General features: G+C 37.1%; 1 protein-coding gene across 1 annotated transcript in view; it reads left to right on the forward strand.

Moving 5' to 3' along the window:
- PLXNA2 (plexin A2) overlaps positions 1–23,468 on the forward strand; it is a 1,613,917-nt gene that overhangs the window by 601,856 nt on the left and 988,593 nt on the right. Inside the window, exon 4 of the mRNA XM_044077136.1 lies at positions 3,634–3,768. Coding sequence (XP_043933071.1) covers positions 3,634–3,768 — 135 coding nt within the window. The remainder of the gene's footprint in view (positions 1–3,633; positions 3,769–23,468) is intronic.

The following is a 23,468-nucleotide window of genomic DNA, read 5'->3' on the forward strand; positions in this document are numbered from 1 at the left end:
ACGTATGGCCAAAATGTATGTCTCTTTGGCAGTATACAATAGCACTGTACTTTTTCATTATACAATGGCTCAGATGTATAAACAATATGGGTTGATAGTTTTGTGATGGTTACAGTATAAGAAGTCATGCAGGAATGTCTTCCTTGGCTACACTCCCTGCAGCTGTATTACTGCGTATGTTCAGTGGGTAGACGCGCAGGACCTCCTTCTGAAAAATGTGGTTATGTGCCGTTTAAAAAATAGGAAAATATGCTGGATGGATAGCTGAAGGCACACCTTGATGTTATTCAAGGAACTAAAGAGGTCGACTTTCTGTAATACAGTAATCTTGTAAAAGTGGCAGCATAACAAATATGGAGTACACATTCCATCCTGATACCCCTGGCACCCCCTTTCTTAAAGTTAAATTGTTAACATCAGATACAGCTGAAGCATGGTGAATTGTGAACATCAGAAGCACAAAACAGATAATGTACTCAAGGCAGAGGCCTTACTTAACAGCTTACGTTAGAATACAAAGGTAGTGTGATAACATTTTTTTAGACAACATCAAAAAACAAATGGCAAAGCTCTGATATAGCCCAAATTTTTGAGTAGGCGCTTTTGCTAAATGAGTGTTACCTCAATAAAAGGTATCTGTGTTCCATTGTTTTCTGTCAGTAGCCTTTACTGTTAGTAATTTTTTAGTATTTGCTTCCCAAGTTTCATTATCTTCATAGAAAAGTGAAATGTCAGTGGTGTTTTATTAATGTTTTACAGCCATAGCCGGCTTTAGGCACCAGCGAACCCTGCGGCCGCTGGGAGCCCCCAACCACAGCAAGTTATCTTACCTTGATGTTTTGTAACATGTCCGTCAAACCAACAAAAGCTAGTACAGCATTCTTGTATACTTAATAAACCACATGAGTAATAACTTTTATTTATATCCCCTTTAAAATTCAAAGATATTTCTGGTTGTATTAACAGTGTTTTGTCAACTAACAGGCATCAGAATTCCATTAAATATTTTACCACTGACATAATGCCCCTGGCTTAGTTTAACCCCTGCTGTTGGACATTGTCTCCACTAAAACTAACTACATAGCCAGCTTTAGGTCTCTGCTATACCTGTGGCTGCAGGTCCCCCTTAATCATCATTGTCTGTGTGGGGGCCCCACAAAAGCTACTGCTAGTTGAGGAAAAATGTGGAAGAAAAAATGTATTAATTTCCTAATTATACTCTCTTAACATGAACAGGGCTGTGATGTGACCTTGTTAGGATGAAGCTGATAATGAACATGAGCAAGGTAATTACTAGAGGTCAGCAGCCCAAAGTGACTTATGTCAATGCAAAGTTTGGATTTTAAGAAGAGCTGATACTTCCGATAATCAAGGATGATTTTCTCTTTCAGGGAGTTTTATAAATACAAGCAGAACACCAGATACTATAGTTCTCAATTTCTTTGCTTAAGAATTCAGTGCAATCCCAAAAATAATAGAATAAAGGCTCAGACTCAGGACTGCATTTTAAATATTACTCTAATTTGCTTACAAAGTTAATAGAATAACATCTTTTACATCAACACGTATTTTTGAACAATAATTATAAAACTCAGATGTCTGGATTGATCGACTGTTTGTAATCCTGAATGATTTACCAGCAAATCAAACTTTTTACCAAGAAGAAAGCAAAAGTTAGAACAAAATCAGGGAAGGTCTGTGAAATCAAGGCCAGTGACAGATATGTGAAATCAGGGCCAGTGACAGGTATGCATTACTGCTCAATGAGGTGAATAAGTGACTTACCCCTGCTGCTGTTTGACGACTGCTAAACAGCAGTCACTGATCTGGTGTGGCAGTACCAGTATTGCACAATATATTGCTATTTGCTGAAGTAAAAACTAGTACCACTATGGCTTCTGCTTGTGTGCGTCTGTGTGTGTGTATGTAAAAAATATCACTGAATTTATATGTGCATGCACCCAATAATGCCAGGACACAGGCATTATTCTTCTGGGTGTCAGTAAAAATGTACCTAACAAGTAATTATATTTCAAAAGTAAGACATACAATATATCACAGAATAATCAGACACTTAGATCCTCTTGGAGTCTGGTGGCCCCCACTCACCAGCTGTATAAATGGATACTGAGGGCTCCCTTAATCATCTTTGACTCTGTAGGGACCCCCACTAAAGCTGTTGCTGGTTGAAGAAAAATCAGGAGAAAAAATTTATCAATTTTCTGATTGAGCTGTTTAACTTGGAGTGCTGAGATATGACCATTTTAGGATAAAGCTGATAATAGCCTTTGGTTTCAACTGCACCCATTCTAAAACCAGCCCTGCTCAAATGTGTGTGTACAGAAAGCGCTGTAGGTTATGGGAGGCTGGGGATTGTGAGGTTATTACAACTTTAATTTTCATCACAGTCAAAGCTTACAGGTGTGCACATGGTCATTATAGCTTGTGTTTGAGCTGTGGACGGTATGGTCATTGTTTATTTACTTTTCTCACAGACCTCAGAAGTGTCTGGCAACCACTGTTTCTTAGCCTCACAATGTAGTACATTTCTATCAGTGTTTTCTGTTAAAAAAAAAAAAAAAACTTCTGAAGCTGTAGATCAGGAACTCTTAAGTTAGTATGGTTTACTTTAATGAGATTGACCTGCATCACTTCACTTTGTTTTCTGTGTGGATTTTCTTGTTGTAGTATGTGGCATTTGTGTGCCCAATCAGGAGCTTATTATTTTAGTGGGTTGTCAGGATTGCCGACGTGCTTTGATTTTATGGTCATTTTCCCTGCTCTTGTACATGCTGTGAACGTTCAAGTGTACCAGAAAAAGCATCTAGACCTCTGTGTCTAATCAACTATATTTCACAAACATGAGTCAAAACCTTTGCAAAAGTGCATTAGTTTAACCTGAGTAGAAATGTTACACCACCTGCAAGTCTTTAAATCTGTGTAATTCATACATGTGACATTGTGTAGGCTGTTTCAGCTGTATATGTTGTGGTTTCCTTGTGTAATAAAAACTCTTGGAAGGACATATCAGGTCTGGATCTGAAAACCTTCACTCCATTATAAGTTTCACATGCCTCTGTATTATGATTCCAGCTTTGAAAATATCTACAAACTCAGGATTATGTGAAGACAGTTTTTTTTTTCAGTTTCACTTTGACAAATATGCTACTGTACACAGAATATTCACATTATATAGAACTGAAAGGATTTGCATTTGTTTCATAAGTTTGAAAGGATTTTCATTTGTTTCATAAGTGGCACACTAGTAGGGCATTAAAGAAAAGGCTTGAAAGCATTTTATTCTGAAACTTGTGCAAAACATTACTTTCATTTTTAACACAGAATGATTCTATAATATAATGTATAATAAAGGTTGCTGCCTGTATTCTGTAGTAAAATGCCATGCTGCTTCCACAGCATTGTCAAGGGATATATAATCTAAAGTTAGTAGGGAAACTAAATCAGTTTTTCAGAGAAAGACAGAAAAATAAGAATTATGACAAGATAGTAGTTATAATGTGTTTGTAAAGTAGCATAATTTGAACTGGAACTCCTTTAAGCATAAACTGTAAATTAACTGCTATTTTGCTTTATTTGCTTGTCCTGACTAACTTTTAAATAATTGTTTTTCAGATTAGAGTGGATGGCCCCCCACATGGTGGAATTCAATATGAAGTACTACCAGTTATGAAGGAGGGAACATCAGTACATCGGGACATGGCATTCTCCACTGACCTTCAGTACATCTATATTATGTCTGACAGACAGGTAGGTGGTTGTATCTGTCTTTAACATTTCATCTGTTCTTTTAATCTTTAAGTAAAAAATGATGAATGATTTCTCGGAGCAGCTTTATTGTGGTCACCAGGGCTTACCTTTCACAACTTATGTATTAGAAAGCTGCTAGCAGATTTAAAAATGGCATGCAGTGTTTTATTAAAGCCATGATGTGACTTTGTAGGTATGATTGCTTGATATATTGTGTTGAGTGCATCCACCTTTTGCCAAAAACAATTATTGCTTGAGTTTTAGTGTTCATTAGAGTGCTGCAGGTTTGGTTGGTGGAGTCACAGATCTAGAAACTGTTATGAGGTGAGAAAATTGATACTGAAGCTGCTGTGATATGGATGAAGTATGCATGCTGGAAGAAATGTGAGAAGGAGTCACAGATGCTTACTGAATGTGAGAGAAGGTCATTGATACTGGAACAGAACTGCAGTGAAATCAGTTATTGGATCGCCTTTTAAGGTCAGAGCTGCTGAAACAATGGGTAGGTGGGGTTACAAATAATATTATAACAGCTGTGAGGTGGTATCATAGCTAATGGAATGACTGTGAGGTAAGGTCTTGATGCTGTAAAGTCCATTAGGTGAGGTAATGAATGGTGGAGCTTGGACCATGGACAGGTCCCAGATATGAAACACTTCAGAAGTTACTTTCTTATAGGACCCTTCTTGCCTTCAGTTGTCTTATTTACTTTATTTATTTTAGTTCCTTTTCAACAGAGGAAGAAAACAAAGATCACTGTTTCTGATTTAAGGAAGGCGAGACATATATAGAATGGGTTTATGTCCCTTGACTGGTACTCAAATAAATACTGCCAGAACACAGGCAGCTTTTTTTTCTTATTCTTTCTCATTTTGAAATATTGAACAGACTTAAATTTAAAATTCTGTTGTCTTCAGAAGTTCTCTGTTTTGACTTTTACAGACTGTAGTATATTAATTGAAAATAACGGGGTATCATAATGGCCATAACTGAGAGATTAGTAGAGCAAAATGTTTTAAACCATGTGGGAGGGAGTCATCTGTACACTGAGTTACTGTTCAGGAATGAACACTGGTCCTTTCCACACTGTATTGAATAATTCTTTCCACAAATTCCTCTTTTAATGCAGGTAAGGCCAATGCATGCCAGTGGAGGACAGCTCTGATGGATTTGGTATCTTATTCTTTTGAGGCACAGTAAATCAAAGTACACACTAGACTAATTTTTTTAATTATAATTTCACCTTATTCTGAAGTTTTTGTTTCCTTGACATTGGATTTAAGCTGTACATAACATATATATATATATATATATATATATATATATATATATATATATATATATATATATATATATATATATATATATATATATATATGTGTGTGTGTGTATATACACACAAGAAAAAAGGTAGGCTGTGTGATGAAGCAGCTTGACTGCGAAAGTGCTCACCATTACTGTTTGTTACAGTTTGTTCATTAAAGTCTTTTATTAAGTTACTCATTGCCGTGGTTCAGTGCTCACTATATTTTTTATATATATATATATATATATATATATATATATATATATATATATATATATATATATATATATATATATATATATATATATATATGCCATTTCAGTTTAACATATTTATTTATTTAACATTTGTATACCAGGATTGTCCAACTGGGTGATAGCCCATTTTCAGCAGAGGCCCAGGGAGAAAAGCTCCAGCGACAATAATAAAAACACAAGTTATCATATAAAAAAAGAACATAGCTACATTGTTAAAAATATACAGGACTAAAAATTAAAGTACAAAGAAATTAAACAGTTATTGAAAATGACAAATACGTACACATTGAGGGTTATGCAGAAGTACATAAGGTAGGTGAGCACGAAACCTCAGAGAATAGTACATTGCTAGGGAAAGTATAGTAAAAGAGAAGAAATAACTAGAGGAGAAATTAGAATAGAAGGTGAGAAGTGAGAAGAGAGAAGGGAAGAGGAATAAGGAAGACATATTGTCAAGTAAGTGGGAAGAAGCGGGAGGACAGATTGTAACAGAAGAGAGGATAGGAGATAAAGCAGTAAGTTAGTAAGTAAGATATATAACGAGTACACGGAGTGGTAGCAGAGTAGATGAGGAGCGAATACAGACTGGAAGGAATTAGCCAGGAGAGATACATGAGCAAAGCCAGTTATTACTGAGGAAGGCCTTCAGTTGTCTTTTGAAGTGAGTTGGATTGGCAATAGTTATTATAGGCTGGGGGATAGTATGACAAATTCCAGAGATGCAGTTAGACAAAAGGGCATCACCAGCTTTGTTGTTGGATTTAGATACTTGCAATACTAGTTTGTTGGGGGACTGAATGGGAAATAGGAAATTCACCACGGGGATCACCTCTGTGGCTCTGCTCGACAGTGGCATAGGAAAATATTTTTTTTGGGTGGCAAAAGCCAGGGTACCTTTTTGGCTGTGCTTGTATAGGCCCCAGGGCCGATAGCCTAGTACCTACTTATGAACCTATGAAGCAGTCTAATGTTAAGAGTAGAGCAGAAGCAATGATTGAAGAGCAGAGATTTTTTCAGGTTGATGTACTAGTCTATGATCGAGGGTAAGTTGAGTACAAGTTAGGCAATGAGGTAGGTCTAACCAATTTAGTTGCCAAAGGGCAGAGCAGTGATGTGATCTATGAGAGGCGTTAGTAGCAAATTTTGCTATTTTATTATAGCAGATTTCAATCCTAGCCAGATCAGGTTTATAAATATTGGTAAAGATAGGAGAGGCATATAATGTAGGGTGGAAAGAAGATGTGTTCTGACTATTGCTTGCCTTGTATTATTACTAAGAAAAGACTTGATTCTTTATAATGAACCAAGTTTAATATGTGTTTTCTTAATGGACTGATGTGTCAAATTTCAAGTTATTGTCAATTAGAATGCCTGGTAATTTAGCTTGACTAACAGCTGATATAATGGTGTTGTTTGAAGATTGTGTTTGTAAAGAGGCTGTGGCATCTTGTGATTTTCTGGAGTACAAGAGCATCAGTTTTTTTTGGAAAGATTCAGAATTAGATGAGGATCTGAGTGCCATGTTTCAACAGCTAGGACGGACTGTTGTGTGATGGTAGTAAGTTGTTTTATGAAGTTGCAGAGCAGATAAGAGTATTGTCATCTGCATACTGAATAAAGGAAGCTAGAGGTGTAGCTGTATGAAGTCGGTTGATAAAAATGGTAAAAGTAGAGGACCTTGGATAGAGCCTTGAGGAACTCCCATACTGACAGGCAGTAGGGACGAGGGTTCTCTTCAACGTTGTACAGCTTGTTGTCGGCCAGAAAGATAATGTGGAACCAAGCTAGGAAAGAATGGTTAAGTTTTAAGGTGAAAAGTTCGTCCAGAAGATTCTGATGTGGAACAGTATCAAAAGCTTTGAATAGATCCAAAAAGATGGAGGATAAAAGTTTCCTATTATTTCTGTGTTGGGTTATGGTATTAGTAAAACTTAGGAGGGCAGTAGTGGTACTGTGCTTAGGCCGGAAACCATGTTGTGTGTTAGATAAGAGGTTATTGGATACTAGATGGTGTAGAAGTTGTATGTGAATATATTTTTCTAATATTTTGGAAAGGGGAGGTAAGATTGCAATGGGTCTATAGTTAAAAAAAAACTACGGTTAACTATAGTTAAGTAACTTGTCCATTGACTCTGTATCCCAGAGCCCTGGGGTGGCTTTACTGGTTGTTCGTGTTTGGAATATTTTTACCCAAGATGAATGGAGTTAAGTATTCCTGGGTAGTAGTCTTGTGATGTAGTAAAAAGGTCAGTGTGGGTCCCTTCAGTGACCTAGAGGGATGGTCTATTAAGAAGGCTAAAAAGTATCTTGATGATATAATGCCTACACGAGAATCATGTCTGATGAAGAAGAAGTGCCTGTGGCACCATCGCGAGAGGCATAACAAGTAGAAAGGAGGTTATAGAGTTTTATAGGAGAGAGAGCAAAACAAAAACAGAGTATTAAAACATGAGGAAGGCCTGCCCAGAGAAGATGTATAGTGGAAAATATACATGCAAAATTGTACTAGATTAAGATGTAAGTTCTGATCAGAGATAGAGTGGAAAGAAGTGAGACCTAATGGATCCACAACTGAGAAACTTGCGCTAAGAGAAGTATACCTTTCTCTTTCCACATGTCTGAAGATACAAAAATGAGAATTAAGAATAAGGTACTGGAAATCGGAAAATATGTCAGAGGTATGTTACTTAAGGTGTTACTAAGTAATAGTAAGTAGTTAAAGTAGTTTAAAAGAGGGCCTAGCATTTACTTTGACCTCATGCTTTAAGTGGATGGATACAATTTGAGACAGTCCATGATAAGAAGCAAGCAAAGTAGTCAAAACAGTGATTGGACATACAAGTAGTACTAATCTGCTTTGTGAACATGGCCCAAGGCTGCTGTCTATCTATATACACCAGCTACTAGTGGTGGAGATGGGCAGTTACACCAGCCACGAGTGGTACAGATGGGCAGTTCCCCATGATTAGGCTACATAAAGCAGCAGGGGAACAGGAACTTAATGGAGATGAACAATTAGCTCTACTATGAGGAAATATTTGAGTAAGCTGCTGAAATGCAAGTTAAGGTGAAAGAAGGGTGAAGAGAAGATTTGGGGAAAGTGTACAGAATGTAAAAGAGTAAACCACACAAATGGCACTGAATGGAATCACGGCTGAATCCTGTGCCGGGGGTAGTGCAGTTAAAAGCGCTGGGTCAAGAAAAATACAATAAACTAGACAGAGGGTACAGCAGTTTACTTAAGAGCTGGGAAAGTGTGCCTGGGCAGGTAGTGGAAAAATTATTGCATAAGTCAAGGTAAGATGTTAAGATTGTGTAGTACACCATAACAGCCCTACTTAACAAACAGAAGAAAGTCAATGTTTTACATAGAATGAACACTACTGTAACCTACAAAACCACCAAGACTCAGCAGCAGTCACATCAATTCTTCTTCTAACTATTCTGTGCTGAGCACACCCTCATGAGGGTTCTCAGTGCTACACATCTGTTGTTCTCTGCTTGGGGCTTGATTCTGTTTTGATTGGTGATTGACTGGAGTGTGTTTGGCTGATAATAACTTGTCCTGAAAGCAGTGTCATATTTGTGATTGTTTAGATGTCCTTCCATACTATTGCTGCAGTATTCTTCACTGAAGGTATCTTCTGCCAAGGATAGCCTGACATCTGGTCAGTAAGACTTTGGATTTCATTAGCACTGTACATCACATGCATGCTCCCTGCATAGGGCATAAAGGTGACATATGATGTTTGCCACCAGTCTGAACACCATTATCAAATGTTGAAATGAACACCCTTATGCTGTGCTGGTTACCAAGACATCTTCAGATAAGTGCCCCGATGGGGTTTCTTCTCTGTTTTTTCCTCAATATTGTTGCTAATTGTGTTAATGTCTTCCAAGGAGGGAAATGTCAATGTGGGTGGCAGATTCTCCAGAAAGACCATCACAACCAGAGTCTTTTTTGCTTAGCGACTTCCTACAACCAAATGCAGTGCTCCATCCATTAAGCATTTGTCTGTAAGACCCTCTGTAGTCATTTATCTTCTGTTTCCATATACCTCAAGAACCAACATCTTAAATTGTTGGCTAAGGGCACTAAGGCGGAATCCTCCCATCCCTAGGGACACACATCTTCCAAGAAGAAGGCCAAAAAGTATAGGCCTGATCTGGTTGTTGTCCATACTCCACAGGATGTCTCTCTGGAAGCTAGTGAAAGCCCTGAAGAATGTCTGGTACTTGCATTGGATTCCTCTACCATGACCATGTTTGAGGCCGATGTGGATCCCATTTCTCACGTGTCCTCTGAGGCTTTTCAAAAACCTGCAAATGATGTTGGGGAACCATGGTTGATTATTTCCAAGAGGCTTTGGGAAATTCCTCAAATCTTAGTTCAGGAGGAGATTCTTACACTGGTTGAATCCCACCAAAAGACTGAGCCACAGAGGGTTATTAAGGCAAATGTCCCACTTAAAAAGCAAAAGACCAAGTATATTGTCCCTATTGCTAAAGATTCCCAGTGTGAATGGCAGGATTTTTCTCAAGATTTTTTAGTGCCTTGTTGGCCTTGAAGCCTCCTCAAGGACTGTCAGTCCCTGCTCCTCCTTGTTCTTCCATGCCTGTTATGAGGACAAAGAAACAGGATTCTTCATGTGAGAACCTAGTTTTTAGGGAAGAATCCCTTACATACATCCCTTAAATTTCTTATTTTCTGCACTATGATTCAGAGGAAGAGGCTTCTTTAAACCTTGATTCCTTCTTGGAAAACATATCCTTTGGGGATACTATTGCTTGTATGATGGAGTACTTTTTAAGTGGAATTCAGTCTCAACTGATAAGTCTTCTCAACTTTTGCCTTCTTCTAAGCTCCTTCCTTCTGATAAGGATAGTAGAGCTATGGAAAGGTTGGGTAAAACAGTATGTAATGCTGCCACCTTGTCATTTTGGGGTATTAGTTACCAAACCTACATGACCAGGTATGTCTTGGATCTCCTTTCTTAGGTAGCTAAGATTGTGTATGATCTGCCTGATTCCGAAGTGAAAGCTTCAGCTCTTTCTCTCTTTGGATCCACTTCTCAGGTCACTTGTCACTCCATAAAATGCAGTTACGATGTTGATAATGCCTCTTTCAGGGCTGCTGCTTTTGGTTCTGTGATAGGACATTATTCTTGGTTTTATCTTCAGGCTTTGCTTGAAGATATTAAAGCCAAAATTCTGGATGCTCCAATGGATAATAAAAATCTTTTTGGGACAGCTGCTGCTAACCTTTTTAAGTCCCTCCAGTATAAGGGTAAGGCCATGCAGGAACTCAAGCATATTTTTGTCTCTCCCATACCCAAATTTCAGAGGAATTACCCAACCAAATCTGCCTTTGTGTCTAGGCAGACTCATCATCCTCCCAAAGGTAATAATGGGTCCAAGCATATTCCTCCTCCTAAGTCTACTCAAACCTCTACTTTTCAGGAGGCTTCCTTTTAGGACAGGCCTGTTGTTATTTGACATTTTGCCTCCTCTTCCCCTTGGCCAGACCCCTTTGTCTCTCCAACTCCCTCTGTCTCCCAAAATGGAAACAGATCACCTCAGACTCATGGGTACTGTCTGTAATTCATCAGGGATGTTTCATGATATGGAAATCTCTTCCCACCTTTTCAGGCATTCCTCAGCCTCCTTCAGACCAACTCTCTCTTTTTCGGGAGGTTTGCAGTCAATTTTGGATCAAGACACATTAAACATTTTCCACTCACCCAAATGGGAATAGATGTTTACTCCAGGATGTTTTTGGTTCCACAGAAGGAAGGGACTTGGAGACTAGTTCTGGACCTATCTCTCCTCAACACTTTTCTCAAGGTCCCTTCTTTCAGGATTTTGTCTTTTCAGACTTTTCTTCTTCTTATCCTCCCTCAAGCCTTCCTTGTCTCTCTAGACCTGAAGGATGGGTATCATTCACCTTCTGTTCAGGAAAGTTTTATATTTCTGTATTTCTTCCCCTCATTTTCAGTTCTTTGCTTTGCCCTTCATCTTTTCTACTGCCCCAGGGGTATTCACTAAATGCTTTGCTCCTGTCATTGCCTTTTGCAGGCTTTGAGGAATACAGATATTTCCTTATCTAGACAACCTGCTTATTCAGGCTATTTCTCCCAGTAGTCTTTTATAAGATTTTCACTTTAACACTTGTCTTTTACAAGTCTCTTCTTCCTCTGTACTTTTTCATGACCCGGGAATTTCTCAGGATTCTGGAGTTCATGGCCTGCACCATTCCCATGCTTCCTCTTGTCAGTGTCATTGTGGGGAAGATGATGTCTCAGATCAGTGTGGCTTCAATGCTGCCACCCCCTGGAGTTCCCTGTTTCTTTCCTTCTTTGTCTTAGACTCAAACTCCAGCAAATTTCTCTCAATCCAGGACTGTCATTTCAGGTTCCAGTTCCTTCCCAAGAACTCTTCATGGATGCCTAAAACCTGGAGTGGGGTGCTTTTTGTGGCTGTCTGAAAGTTCAGGGTCTCTGGACTCTTCATCAGAGAACAGACCATATCAATGTAAAAGAGATGAAGTATCTGCTTCTGGCTGTACAGGGCTTTCATTCTCTTTTTCTCCTTGACCCCTGAAAATCTTTACCACAATACCACCGTGATGTTGTACATCAGTGTGTGTGTGTGTGGGGGGGGGTTACAAGGTCTTATCCCCTTTGCAAGCTAGCTCTTCAGGCCTGGGATCTGGCTATTAGGTGACTCTTTAAGCAGTTTACATTCCTTCAGACCACAACCTAGTGGGCCTGGGATCTGGCTATTAGGTGACTCTTTAAGCAGTTTACATTCCTTCAGACCACAACCTAGTGGCAGACTCTCTGAGCAAGTACAAAGCACAGGTTCCCAAATGGATGCTTCACAGAGATGTATTTCTGGACATAGTCCATATGCATGGGGTATTTTTCAAGTAGATCTTTTCCTCCCCTCTGAACAAACAACTTCCTCTATTCTGTTCAAGAGTACCAATTCCCCTGGCTTGGAAAGTGGGTGCCCTCTGTTTTCCTTGGGAGAGAATGTTTCTGTTTACCTTTCCTACCCTTCGTTTGCTGCCAAGAGTTCTGCACAAGATCAAGCAGGACTCTCCCAAAATATTGGTGGTGACTCCCTTTTGGCCCAGACAGCACAGATTCCTCCTTCTTTTTCATATGGCCAGGGGCTATCACCACAAGTTACCTCACGGGGTGGACATTCTCACACAAGACAAGGAATCTCTTATCCATCCTCATCTATCCACTCTTCAAATGACAATGTGGATGATAGGGTTTTGATCCCTTTTAGGCACCTCTTTTCTGAGGGCATGATTCAGGCTCTGTAGGAGGCCAGTAGACCCACTACCAAAAAGTTATATATGCCGAAATGGCAAGGATTTTCTGTTTGGTGTTTTCTCAACATCTTTCAGAAACCCTTCTCTGTAGGGGTTTCTCTGGTTCCCTCTTATTTGTGTGATCTACTCCATGCTGGCTTGGCATATTTCTCAAGTTAAAGGTTACCTATATCAAACAAAGCTTCTCATTAGCACTCCAAGAAAAATCTTGATGATTGGATGGGAAATAGGGAATTCACCCTGGGGATCACCTCTGTGGCTGTGCTCGACAGGGCACAGGAAAATAATTTTCTTGGGTGGCGAAAGCCAGAGTACCTATTTGGCTAGGCTTATGTAGGCCCTAGGGCCAATAGCCTAGTACCTACCTATGAACCTGACGGCTATCTCTGCTTGTCCACCCTTGAACCCTCCTTTGGCCTCTCTGTTTGAGGTCAAGCAGTTTCTGAAAGGCGTCCTTCATTTCAGGCCCTAAGAAGGCCTATTCCTCCTTGCTGGGACCTCTGTTTTGTTCTTGAAAAATTGGCTCAGATTCCTTTTGAACCTGGTAGTTCAACTTCCTTGCAACTTTGTACTTGGAAGACTGTTCTGTTGTTGGCTTTTACTTTAGCCAAGAGAGTGTCTGAGCTTCAGGCTGTTATGGCCATTCCTCCTTTTTTATTTTTTCACAGAGACGGGGTGTCTCTTATTACTAATCCTCCTTTTATGCCCAAGCTGGCTAATGAATTGTCCCTTAATCAGTTCATTCAAATTCCTTCCTTTTTTTTCTTATTCATAGTCTGCCCTTGGCCCTACACAGACAGCTCAGATATTATTTGGATAAAGCAAAGGTTATTAACAAATCTGAGCATCTTTTTTGGTTCTTTTCATCCCAGGACTTTGGGTTTAGCTGTTTCCAAGCAAACCATTTCCTCCTGGATCTCTAAGGCCATTTGCTTTTGTTATTCCTTTCAAGAAAAATGTCTTTCTTCATCTGTAAAGGCACATTCTACTGGGGCGATTGCCTCTTCTTTTGCCTTTTTCAAGGGTTTGAACACCAATTTCATCCTTGAATCTGCTACTTGGTCCTCTGTTCATACTTTTACTAAGTATTACAAACTGGATTTTGTTTCCAGGACCAGGACATTATTTTTTGCCAGAGGAATTCTGCATGGTTTTGTAGAGGGCTCTACTGTGCCTTCCTCCTCCCAGTCTGCTTCTGAGCTCTTGTAGTCTCCCTTCTGTGAAGAATATTCATATAGAAGGGCATAGTACAGTTGTGTAAAATCTTACCATAATAGTAGATGTCCTACTCTTCACTGTTGCATTATTTCGTCCCTCCCTCCTTCCCCTCTTTGTTATGGCTCTTGTGCTTGTCTTTTGTTAATTCCTGTAATAGGAGTTCTCTTCCTTTCCCTTCTGAACTTTTCTTCTTCTGGATGTACATATTCTGCATCATTCTTATAGGTATTTTTCCCTCCTGGGGCAATTCAGTTCTGAGTATTTATGCCTATACATCACATTTATGCCCCACACTGTATGCCGGGAGCATATGCATGACATATGGCACCTATGAAATCCAAAGGCTTTGGCTTTGGTATACTGGCTGGACATTGGGCTATCCTTGGCAGGAGATCTCTTCAGAAAACATTACTGCAACAGTAAAGAGAAGAACATCTACTGATATGGTAAGATTTTACACAACTGTACTTTACATCAGTAAGACGGTTATCTTGTACTGTTGTATGGTAGAAAAAGCACTACATACTCTAGCTACAAACATTAGTGGCTTACTACGTTTGAAATCACTGAACACTTTCAATAAATGGAGTGTTATCCTTCCACTGTTGAAGCTGCATGACCTTGGAATTTGTATATTTTGAATTGAATAGAGCGGGGGAAGCAATGGCATAAATCCTTCATATTTTTTGTCTTTTTGTTAACATTGTCATTTTAGAATTGTTGATGTTATTTTTTTTATTTATTTACATTTGTTAACCAGGAAAGTCCACTGGGTCAGGAACCTATTTTCAGTGGAGGCCCGGGGAGAAAAGCTCCATGATAAATCTAGTTTACACAGAATTGCAATTTACAGTAATACATACAAAAAAATGACCAAGTTAGGATAAAACATAATAAACTATAATGACACGGTATAAAATTGTAACTATAGTTTTTTTTTTTTTTGGAGAGAGTAGGACAAACGTGTGGTAACATATGGATATGTTATAGGGAGAGTTAAAGATGAGCAGAAAAAGACTTAAGTGATAACAAAATAGCACCAAGAAGGCTCTAGGGAAGTTTATTGATTGAGGGACAGAGGCAAATTTGTTTTTTTGAGAAAGTGATTTTTTAAGCTATTTTTGAAGGTATTCAAAGAATCCAGAAGTGTAATAGAGGGGGTAGGTCATTCCATAGTTTTGCTATGGCATAAGAATATAAACTTTGTCCTGATGTCTTATTGGGTTTAGAGACTTGAAGAAGTTGTTTGTTAGAGGATCTTAAGTCTCTGGAGGAGGTGTAGGTTTGTAATATGTCTGCAAGTGTAGGGCAGTTGTCAGGGTGGAATGTTAGATTGTGAGCAATAGTGAGTTGTGTATACTGAAGGTAATGGGGGGAAGTCCAGCCAGTTCAGTGTTTGAATGGCTTGGCAGTTGTGCCTTTGGTTTAGACCACAGGCAAATTTGGCTATTTTGTAGTAGCATGACTGCAATTTAGCACTTAGGGATTTGTGAAGATTTGTGAAAATTGGGGAGCCATAGAGAAGGGATGGGAGTAGAACAGAGTTTGCTAGTTTTATTTTTGTGGGGAAATTTATATAGATCATTTGCCTGTGAAGTTTGCCAAATTTAAAGTGTTTTTTTATTGCATTGAGTATGTGGTATTCATATGAGAGTTTATTCTCTATGGTAATACCCAGACGTTTTGCAGAGGACACAATTTCTGTTTCAGTCATGTTTTGGGAAAAGATTTTAAAATCTTGAGGTACTGGCTTGGGAGAATTTCTGAAAAGCTTGAAACAATAACAGCCTTTTTCATGCTTCAGAATTTGTGCTTCCATTGCTATGTTTTTTTGGTTTTTTTTACATTAATCCTGCCAAAATTATGAAGTTAATGAATACAGTTAGTTATTTAGAGAAGCTTAAAAATGGACAGATGTGCAGGAGCAAACAGAAGAAGTAGATGGATGTCACCTAGAGCGAGGGAGAATAGAACCCTGGAGGTCACCGTGAGAGGCGTTGTTGCAGTAAAAGCCATGCAGGTATTCCAAGCATGCCTGAGACAGAGAAAAAAAGAGGATAGGGCAGTGATGGCGAACCTATGACGCATGTCAAAGTGACACACCATGACGTCTTGTGTGACACACCAGCATTCACCAACACCCGAGTTACCAAAGAAACTGTATGAACAAAAATACAAGAAATATATGACCCTGCACTTATCTATTAAAATTCAGCAACAAAGAAAGTCATTCATTGATGTTAATCAAATTGCGGTGTGTTCCATAATTTTTTTTAGTTCAATTAAAAATTACTATTAAAAGTAGGGTAATTTTTTTGGTGCACTATTTTAAGCCCAATTATCAGTGTGCATATAATTTTCTCTTTTGGAAGTCACTGATTTTTCTTTTACTTTTATAATACATAACAGCACACGACTGGACTGTATTTTTTAAAATAAATAAATATGTAAAGAATTTTTTTCTCTTTTGTTTGCGGGAGGCATGCCAGCAGAGTCAAGATAGGCACTTTCCAAATTTTTAACATGCCAAGCGCAAAAGGTTCGCCATCACTGGGATAGACGAACAACAGTAACAGGCAGTTATATTGCGATAGCTACAAACCTCAGGAAGGCTTCTTATGTTTGTATTTTTCATATGAAAATAAAGCCCACTGTCATAACTTTGTTTCTGTTGTTCAAGAAAGGACAGACTAGTCTGAGACTATATCTAGCATTTGTTTCTGCAACATAGCAAATAACGGTATAATAATGTTTTTATCAGGAACAACTGAAAATGCAGTCAAATTCAAGGCTATCCTTCCAAATCTATGTACATATGAGATGTGTAGTAGTGGGTGTTCCTGTTACCTTTCCTTTGAATGCATATGGCAGTACTAATGACAGACTTACATACACCATTTGGATTAATTTATAATAACAATGAACTTCAGTGTTGTTCATTTTGTTTGTCTCCACCATTGTAAAATGCAGAGGTTTACGAAAAGGAACGTGTGAAGACCTCACGCATTTGATGTAACTTACCAGGCTGCCAAATTGTCTGTCTTTCTAATTTTGGACCTGTTGTATGTCTGAGGTATTTAATTTCATACTTCATCATTTTTAAAAAAGGTTCTATGACATATAGAACTATAACGTAATACTTCCGAGTTTCAGGTAAGTCCTCAAATAACTTGTTATTAAAATATAAATTATTTATTTTATTGGCTTTACTGAATCCCTGTTCCCCTTTTCAACAAATAATTCTTAGCAGTTGTTCATTTTTTGTGTGACTGAATTAATTTCCTGTTATCCATGTGTGAGTAATATTGTATCATATAGCAAGAAGTTGATAATCATTAGAACTTAAAGTCGGTGTCTTAAATACTTGTAAAATGTCCAGCAGCTGTTGCAGTATTGTAAAGCTTTTCTAATCACACTTCGGAGTGTTTTATTGATTTTTTTGATAATATTCTAACATTTAGCCCCTTATTATAAGATTAATAAATTATTGGCTATGGTCATGAGAGAATTATTCAGAAATAATTGTAACATTTATTGCTGTTCTCATATTTTTTCTCTTATAGTAACCATAATAAAAGTGAGGTAAACATGGTCTGTCACTCTGACATTTCTCTGAAGCATTTCTTTGATATAAAAAAATCTGACTGGCCTTTGTAACTGTTTTGATTAAAAGTCTAATGTAGTCCGTGAAGTGCAAAATTCATGCCCAAAACTACTACAGCAAGTTAAAGGCCTTGTCAAAGTCTCAGTCGCAGCTGACTAAATTCACTTCCCCTAGTTTCAAAAGATAGAATCCAAGGGGTGAAAAGTCAAACACCTCACTCTATGGCTGTTAGTTAGCATCTTTGTAAAGTAAATCTTTTTAATGGATCGAGCATGCATGCAATAATATATAAAATGTGTCTAATTTGTCAGTTTTAATTGAAATGTATCAGTGTTCTAGCAGACTGGGGGAGTAAACTTAGATGAAGATGAAATAGAACAGCACTCTAATTATAGAAAAAGTGAGAGCTTTGGGAGTAAAGTGTGTGCATATGTATTATCACAAAGAGCAGTAACCTCTGCTCATGTGCTAGACTGTTCCATTTAACAAGTAAACAGTTCAGCAAAAGGTTTCAGTGTAATTTGACATCAGAAATCTAAGCCTTAAATATAATTGCATTCAAAATAATGAACTACAGAGTGCTGAAATAATTCTTTACCTTAACACGTGGAAACAAATGCTAGTTTGGGAATTAAACAAACTGAAGCATAGAGCACATCTTGAGCATTTATTGAGCCATCATTGATAAACACATTTGCAATTTAAAACAGTCCTGTATCTCTTTTTGACTGCCGTCAGGTTGTCATTGAAACAATGCTTATTGACTGCCATTTCTGCGGCATATGAGTTTTCCAGATGCCTGCTTTTACAATAGTTCAACCACCTTTTACAGTTACTGGGCTTGCAAGAAGGAACATTTATTTAGCTTCAAGATGCAATGACCTTGGGATTAGTATACATAAGTAAGGGTGGGTATAGAATGTTTTTGTTTTATTGGTGGTTTGGGAGGAAGTGCTTAAATTAAATGTATATTTTTTTTTAATTTTATTGTGACCCCATTTTCCTTTAGTTATTTTACTCTGATAATTAGCATTCATTCAATGGTTGTTTGGCTACTATTCCAAATATTCACTGAAAGTTGCATCAGCTTCACATATACTTCCTTTGTATCTAAAAATTGTGCAGTTTCAATTTTGTTATCCTCACAAGCAGGTATTGCACCTTTATTTTTCCTACTGTAGTAGTATCTGTCTATCTATTGGTCGATCTGTTTATCAATCATCGTCTATCCTTTTTTGATTGGGTTAGTCCCACTACACTAGTGGCGTCTTTTCAAGGGAGACCTGAGGTGGTATTTCTACTACTAGGAGAAATTTGACCGGGGCATTGTGGGAACTTCCCCTACTTTTTCACATACGGGGACACTGTCTACAACTGCAGTTCCTGTCTTCCATTCCAGGTGTGAAGGCAGCCTAGAGAAGCAGGAAGCTGGTGAGAGTAAGAATGGAGGACCGAGAAGGAGATGTTGCTGAATTGAATGCTGATAGTTGGTCAGTGGAGGCATTGTTCATGTTAGAGAAGGAGTCAGAAGTTAAGGAGGCACTTGCAAGAGATAGCAGTTATGAAATAATGAAAAGTGGAGGCACTTGCAATAGATAGCAGTTATGAAATAATGAAAAGTGGAAAGTTTTATATATATATATATATATATATATATATATATATATATATATATAGGATAATATACACTGGACATAAACGAAATGACATTAAAACAGAAATTGATTATTTTATATTATACAGTGACTGGCCATTAACATTCCAAAAGAAGCATGCTGGTCAGCCCAGCCAGTGTGCCCATTGCAAATGAGAATATACAAACGATAAAAGTCTAGCCACTAAAGTATAATTGAGAGGTCAGACTTTTTTTTTCCCCACTGCTTACAAACATGAGAACAGTAACGTTAAATGCTTAGGTAATATTTGTAGCCCATGCGACTATGATTAAAATTGCGTACCAATTTAATCTACTTAATGTCTAAAAATAAAGTTGCAGATAATGAAAAACCTATGGGTACCTCCCTTCCCCCAAGTTTTAATTCTTAATATTCTGAGCAAGACAACCAATACATAAAACTCCTGTCTTGTCATCAATTAAAACACTGATTTCCCTAAGTCACAGAAAAGTAACGGCACTTGCATTTCTACAATCGTGTTACACATATATGATTAACATCACTTTGTTTAAGTCTTTATTTTACCACATTTTATGTTTCTTCTGTGACATTCACATTTTTGTTAAATAAAAGATCGAGAGGTATGTATGAGACCACATAAAATACAAGGAAAATTAGGTACATTATGCAAACTAAAACATACTTGATTTTTCCTTGTATTTTCCCATCTCTCTTGTACCTTTAAACTGTGAAGAGGTTACACTTTTTTTTTCTTTCAACAAAAATAAAATAGCAATGGAGATTGTCATTTCTCCATTGTTTGCGTGCTATACCAGTGATGTACTGTGCAAGCCTAGAAATACAAGTCCCATACGCATGCACAGTACATCATCAAAGAGCAGAATCGGGCAACAATGAAGAACACCACGGCGCTGTTATACAAAGACATTATTTAAGAAAAGTAAGTAATTTTTTCTTAAATAATGTCAATGTATAATAGCTATAACCGACTAAGTGGGGTGGTATATTGAAGAGTTACCCATGGTTATCTTTGTTTAATCACTATACCATGAATCATACTCAATATACCATACCCACATCATTGGTTATTACTATAATATCTAATATATTGAAATTTATTAAAAAGAGGAACAAAGAAAGCAGATTTCTCAGGCCATTTAGCTGAATGGGTAGAAGTAAAAGAAACAGAAGAATGCATAAGGACAGGTAAAGGTATTAAAAGATTGCATGAAAAAGATTTAAGTGAAGAAGAGATAAAAGAAATTGATCAATTATGGGAATATCATGTAGAAATGAGAATAATATATAAAAATTGGACTGACTGGTAGTAAAGTCTTAAAGGGAAGTATTAAAAAGTGTTTTCTAGAATATCAAGTGATGAAAAGAGAGAATGAAAAGTAGAAATATAGGTTAAGTCAGGCAGTATTCAGAAAAATGTTAAGAAATAATAAAAACTTTTATGGGAAGGAGAATTAAATTTATGAAATGAATCAAGAGAAGATTAAAAAAAAATTATATAAGCAAAGGTATTTTTACAGGGGTAAAAAGAAGTGGCATCTCCATATTTGAGTAAAATAGTGAGAGAAAATGAGAGGATAATTAGAGAACTGGAAACCAATGAAGGAAAAAAGATGAATAAACAAAAATAAATATTTGAGGTAATAGAGTAGCATGTAAAATACATTTAAGAAGACACAGATAAAAGAGAGGCAAATACAGGAGGTAAATAAGTTAAGTAAAGAAGAGAATGAGATTATGGAAAAATAAAACTATAGGAGAGCTTAATGAAATTTTAAAAGAGATGGATTTGGAGAAGGCTATGGGATTAGAGGGAAATGAGTATAATATATACTATAACATGAAAAATTGGCAACAATATATTTTGTAGAGATTTTGAATGAATGGTTAGAAAAAGAGATAAATGAAAAAGAGATATGTATGGGGCCATGAAATTTAAATGGAAGAAGGGGAAGAATGAAGATATTAGGAACTGGAGACCAATAGTAATAAACAACACCAATTATAAAATATTTATGAGAATAATAGGGAAAAGATTATGAAAAGGTGTGCATAGACAGATGGAAACTATGATTTTGAGGAGAAAAGGGAAAAAAAGTCAAGATTTATTATGGGTGTTAAGAGAGGTAATAGACGATATTATAAATAAAAAAGTGTAAACTAAAGTATTAGAGCAGAGTAAAATCTTCAGCAGAACACCACAGCTAACTGCTGGTAAAAACTTCAGCAAAAACACCACGAGTGTGCCAAATAAATCAACTTTAATAAAATGAAATAAAAAGCAGGAGGCAAATAAAAACGATAAGCGCTTTCATCTAATATAGCCTTCTTCAGATCGTAATGTAAATCCTGTGAAAAAACATTTTTAAAAAGTGAACATCCAATCAAAATAAGCTTTTACTATACTTATCCACTTATGGTTCATTTCTTGATTTAATAGTATGAGCTAATAAACAACTAATCAAAGGCTTAGATGATAACACATCCTATGAATAATCCAATAAAAAACTTTCCAATCACAAACTTTTCTCAAGGAAAGGAACCAATGCTTGATCTGGGCTGGACTAAAACTTCTACAGCAAGCGATAATACATTCTTTGGTAAAGGTTGTTGTTTGTCTTTCGGCTTTTTCCTGGTAAGGGGTCGCCACAGTGGAACTCTGGTCTGCTAATGATTGGCAGTAGATTTTTTTTACGAAACGCCGAGGTGCCAGCTCGACGCCCAACCTTCAACGAAGGCACGTCCATTTACGCACGCATGTCTTTCAAATGCTACCCAACCGCGGGGAGGACATGCCGACTCCACACAGAAGGCACTCCCAAGCCAATCTGAGAATTGAACGGGAGAACCTCTTGCTGTACATTCTTTGGTAAAAGTACATAGTACAAAATAGCCCCAAAGAGTGTCCTATCATTAATCTTCTCAAAGAGAAGACTACCAATCACAAGTTACACCAGAAAAAATAAACCAATCACTAACCTGCATCTCTCAGGAAAAGTCATGTCATAAGCCCACCTTTTTATACATAAGTTTTGAACAAACTTTACGTTCCATTGGTAAAAAAGTGATACAATCAAAATATTAGTAGTGACAGAAACAAAACATTAGTACAATCACTGTCTTTGATCAATATTCATCTTCAAAAGCGAATATGCTATGAATTTTCATGCAAGAACAAAGAGCTTTCCATTTCAATAACAGAAATGTTAATGGCACATTAAACTGCTTCATAAACCAAACAGATCATTGCGGGGGAAGCTAGTGAGCTTACTTAGATTAAAAAACAGTAAGCAAATGTTTATCCTTGTGAACGGCAAAGAAGCAAGAGCTTCCATTATTATGTAAAGTTAAACAACCATAGATTGAGCTTTCTAAAACAGAAACCCATTCCAACTATCTTCAGTCAGTGTGCATCTTCAAAGACAAGTATGTTATGGATTTTCATACAGAAACAAAAATCTTTCTTTTTCAGTAACAAAGATAAAACAAAAAGCTTTCCATTTCAATGACATGGATGTAACAAAAATACTAAAATACAATATTATGACATAATTAATCCACTTTATAGATCACCCAATCCAGCCCAAATCAAGCCATTGGTTCCTTTCCTTGAGAATAGTTTGTGATTGGAAAGTTTTTTATTGTATTATTCAGAGGGTGTGTTATCATCTAAGCCTTTGATTAGTTGTTTTTAGCTCATACTATTAAATCAGGAAATGAACCATAATTGGATAAGTATAGCAAAAGCTTAATTTTGATTGGATGTTCACTTTTTAAAAATTATTTTTTTTGCAGGATTTACATTATGATCTGAAGAAGGCTATATTAGCTGAAAGCGCTTATCATTTTTATTTGCCTCCTGCTTTTTATTCCATTTTATTAAAGTTGATTTATTTTGCACACTTGTGGTGTTTTTGCTGAAGTTTTTACCAGCAGTTATCAGCCGTGGTCTTCTGCCGAAGATTTTACTCTGTTCCATTTTCTTGTTCCTCGGCAGCTTCAGCAATGTCGGCAGAGTTTGTGCTTGTTTGTTAAACTAAAGTATTGGTTGGAGATGTAAATAAAGCATTTGGTAGTACAATATGAGAAATTATGGAGTATATTAAGAAAATATAATGTAAGTGACAAATAATAAAAGTTATAAGATCAGTATATGAGAATAATATTATTAAAATAATATTAAATTGTTGGTTAAGTAAAAAAATAAGAATAGATTGTGAGATAAAACAAGGTTGTTTGGCAAGCAGCATATTATTTGCGTTAGCTATGAATGTGATTGTAAATGCAATGAATAGAGAATTAAAAATAGCAAGGT

Source organism: Protopterus annectens, chromosome 7.part0 (assembly GCF_019279795.1).
Source record: "Protopterus annectens isolate FY-2018-M chromosome 7.part0, PAN1.0, whole genome shotgun sequence".
Lineage (NCBI taxonomy): Eukaryota > Metazoa > Chordata > Ceratodontiformes > Protopteridae > Protopterus > Protopterus annectens.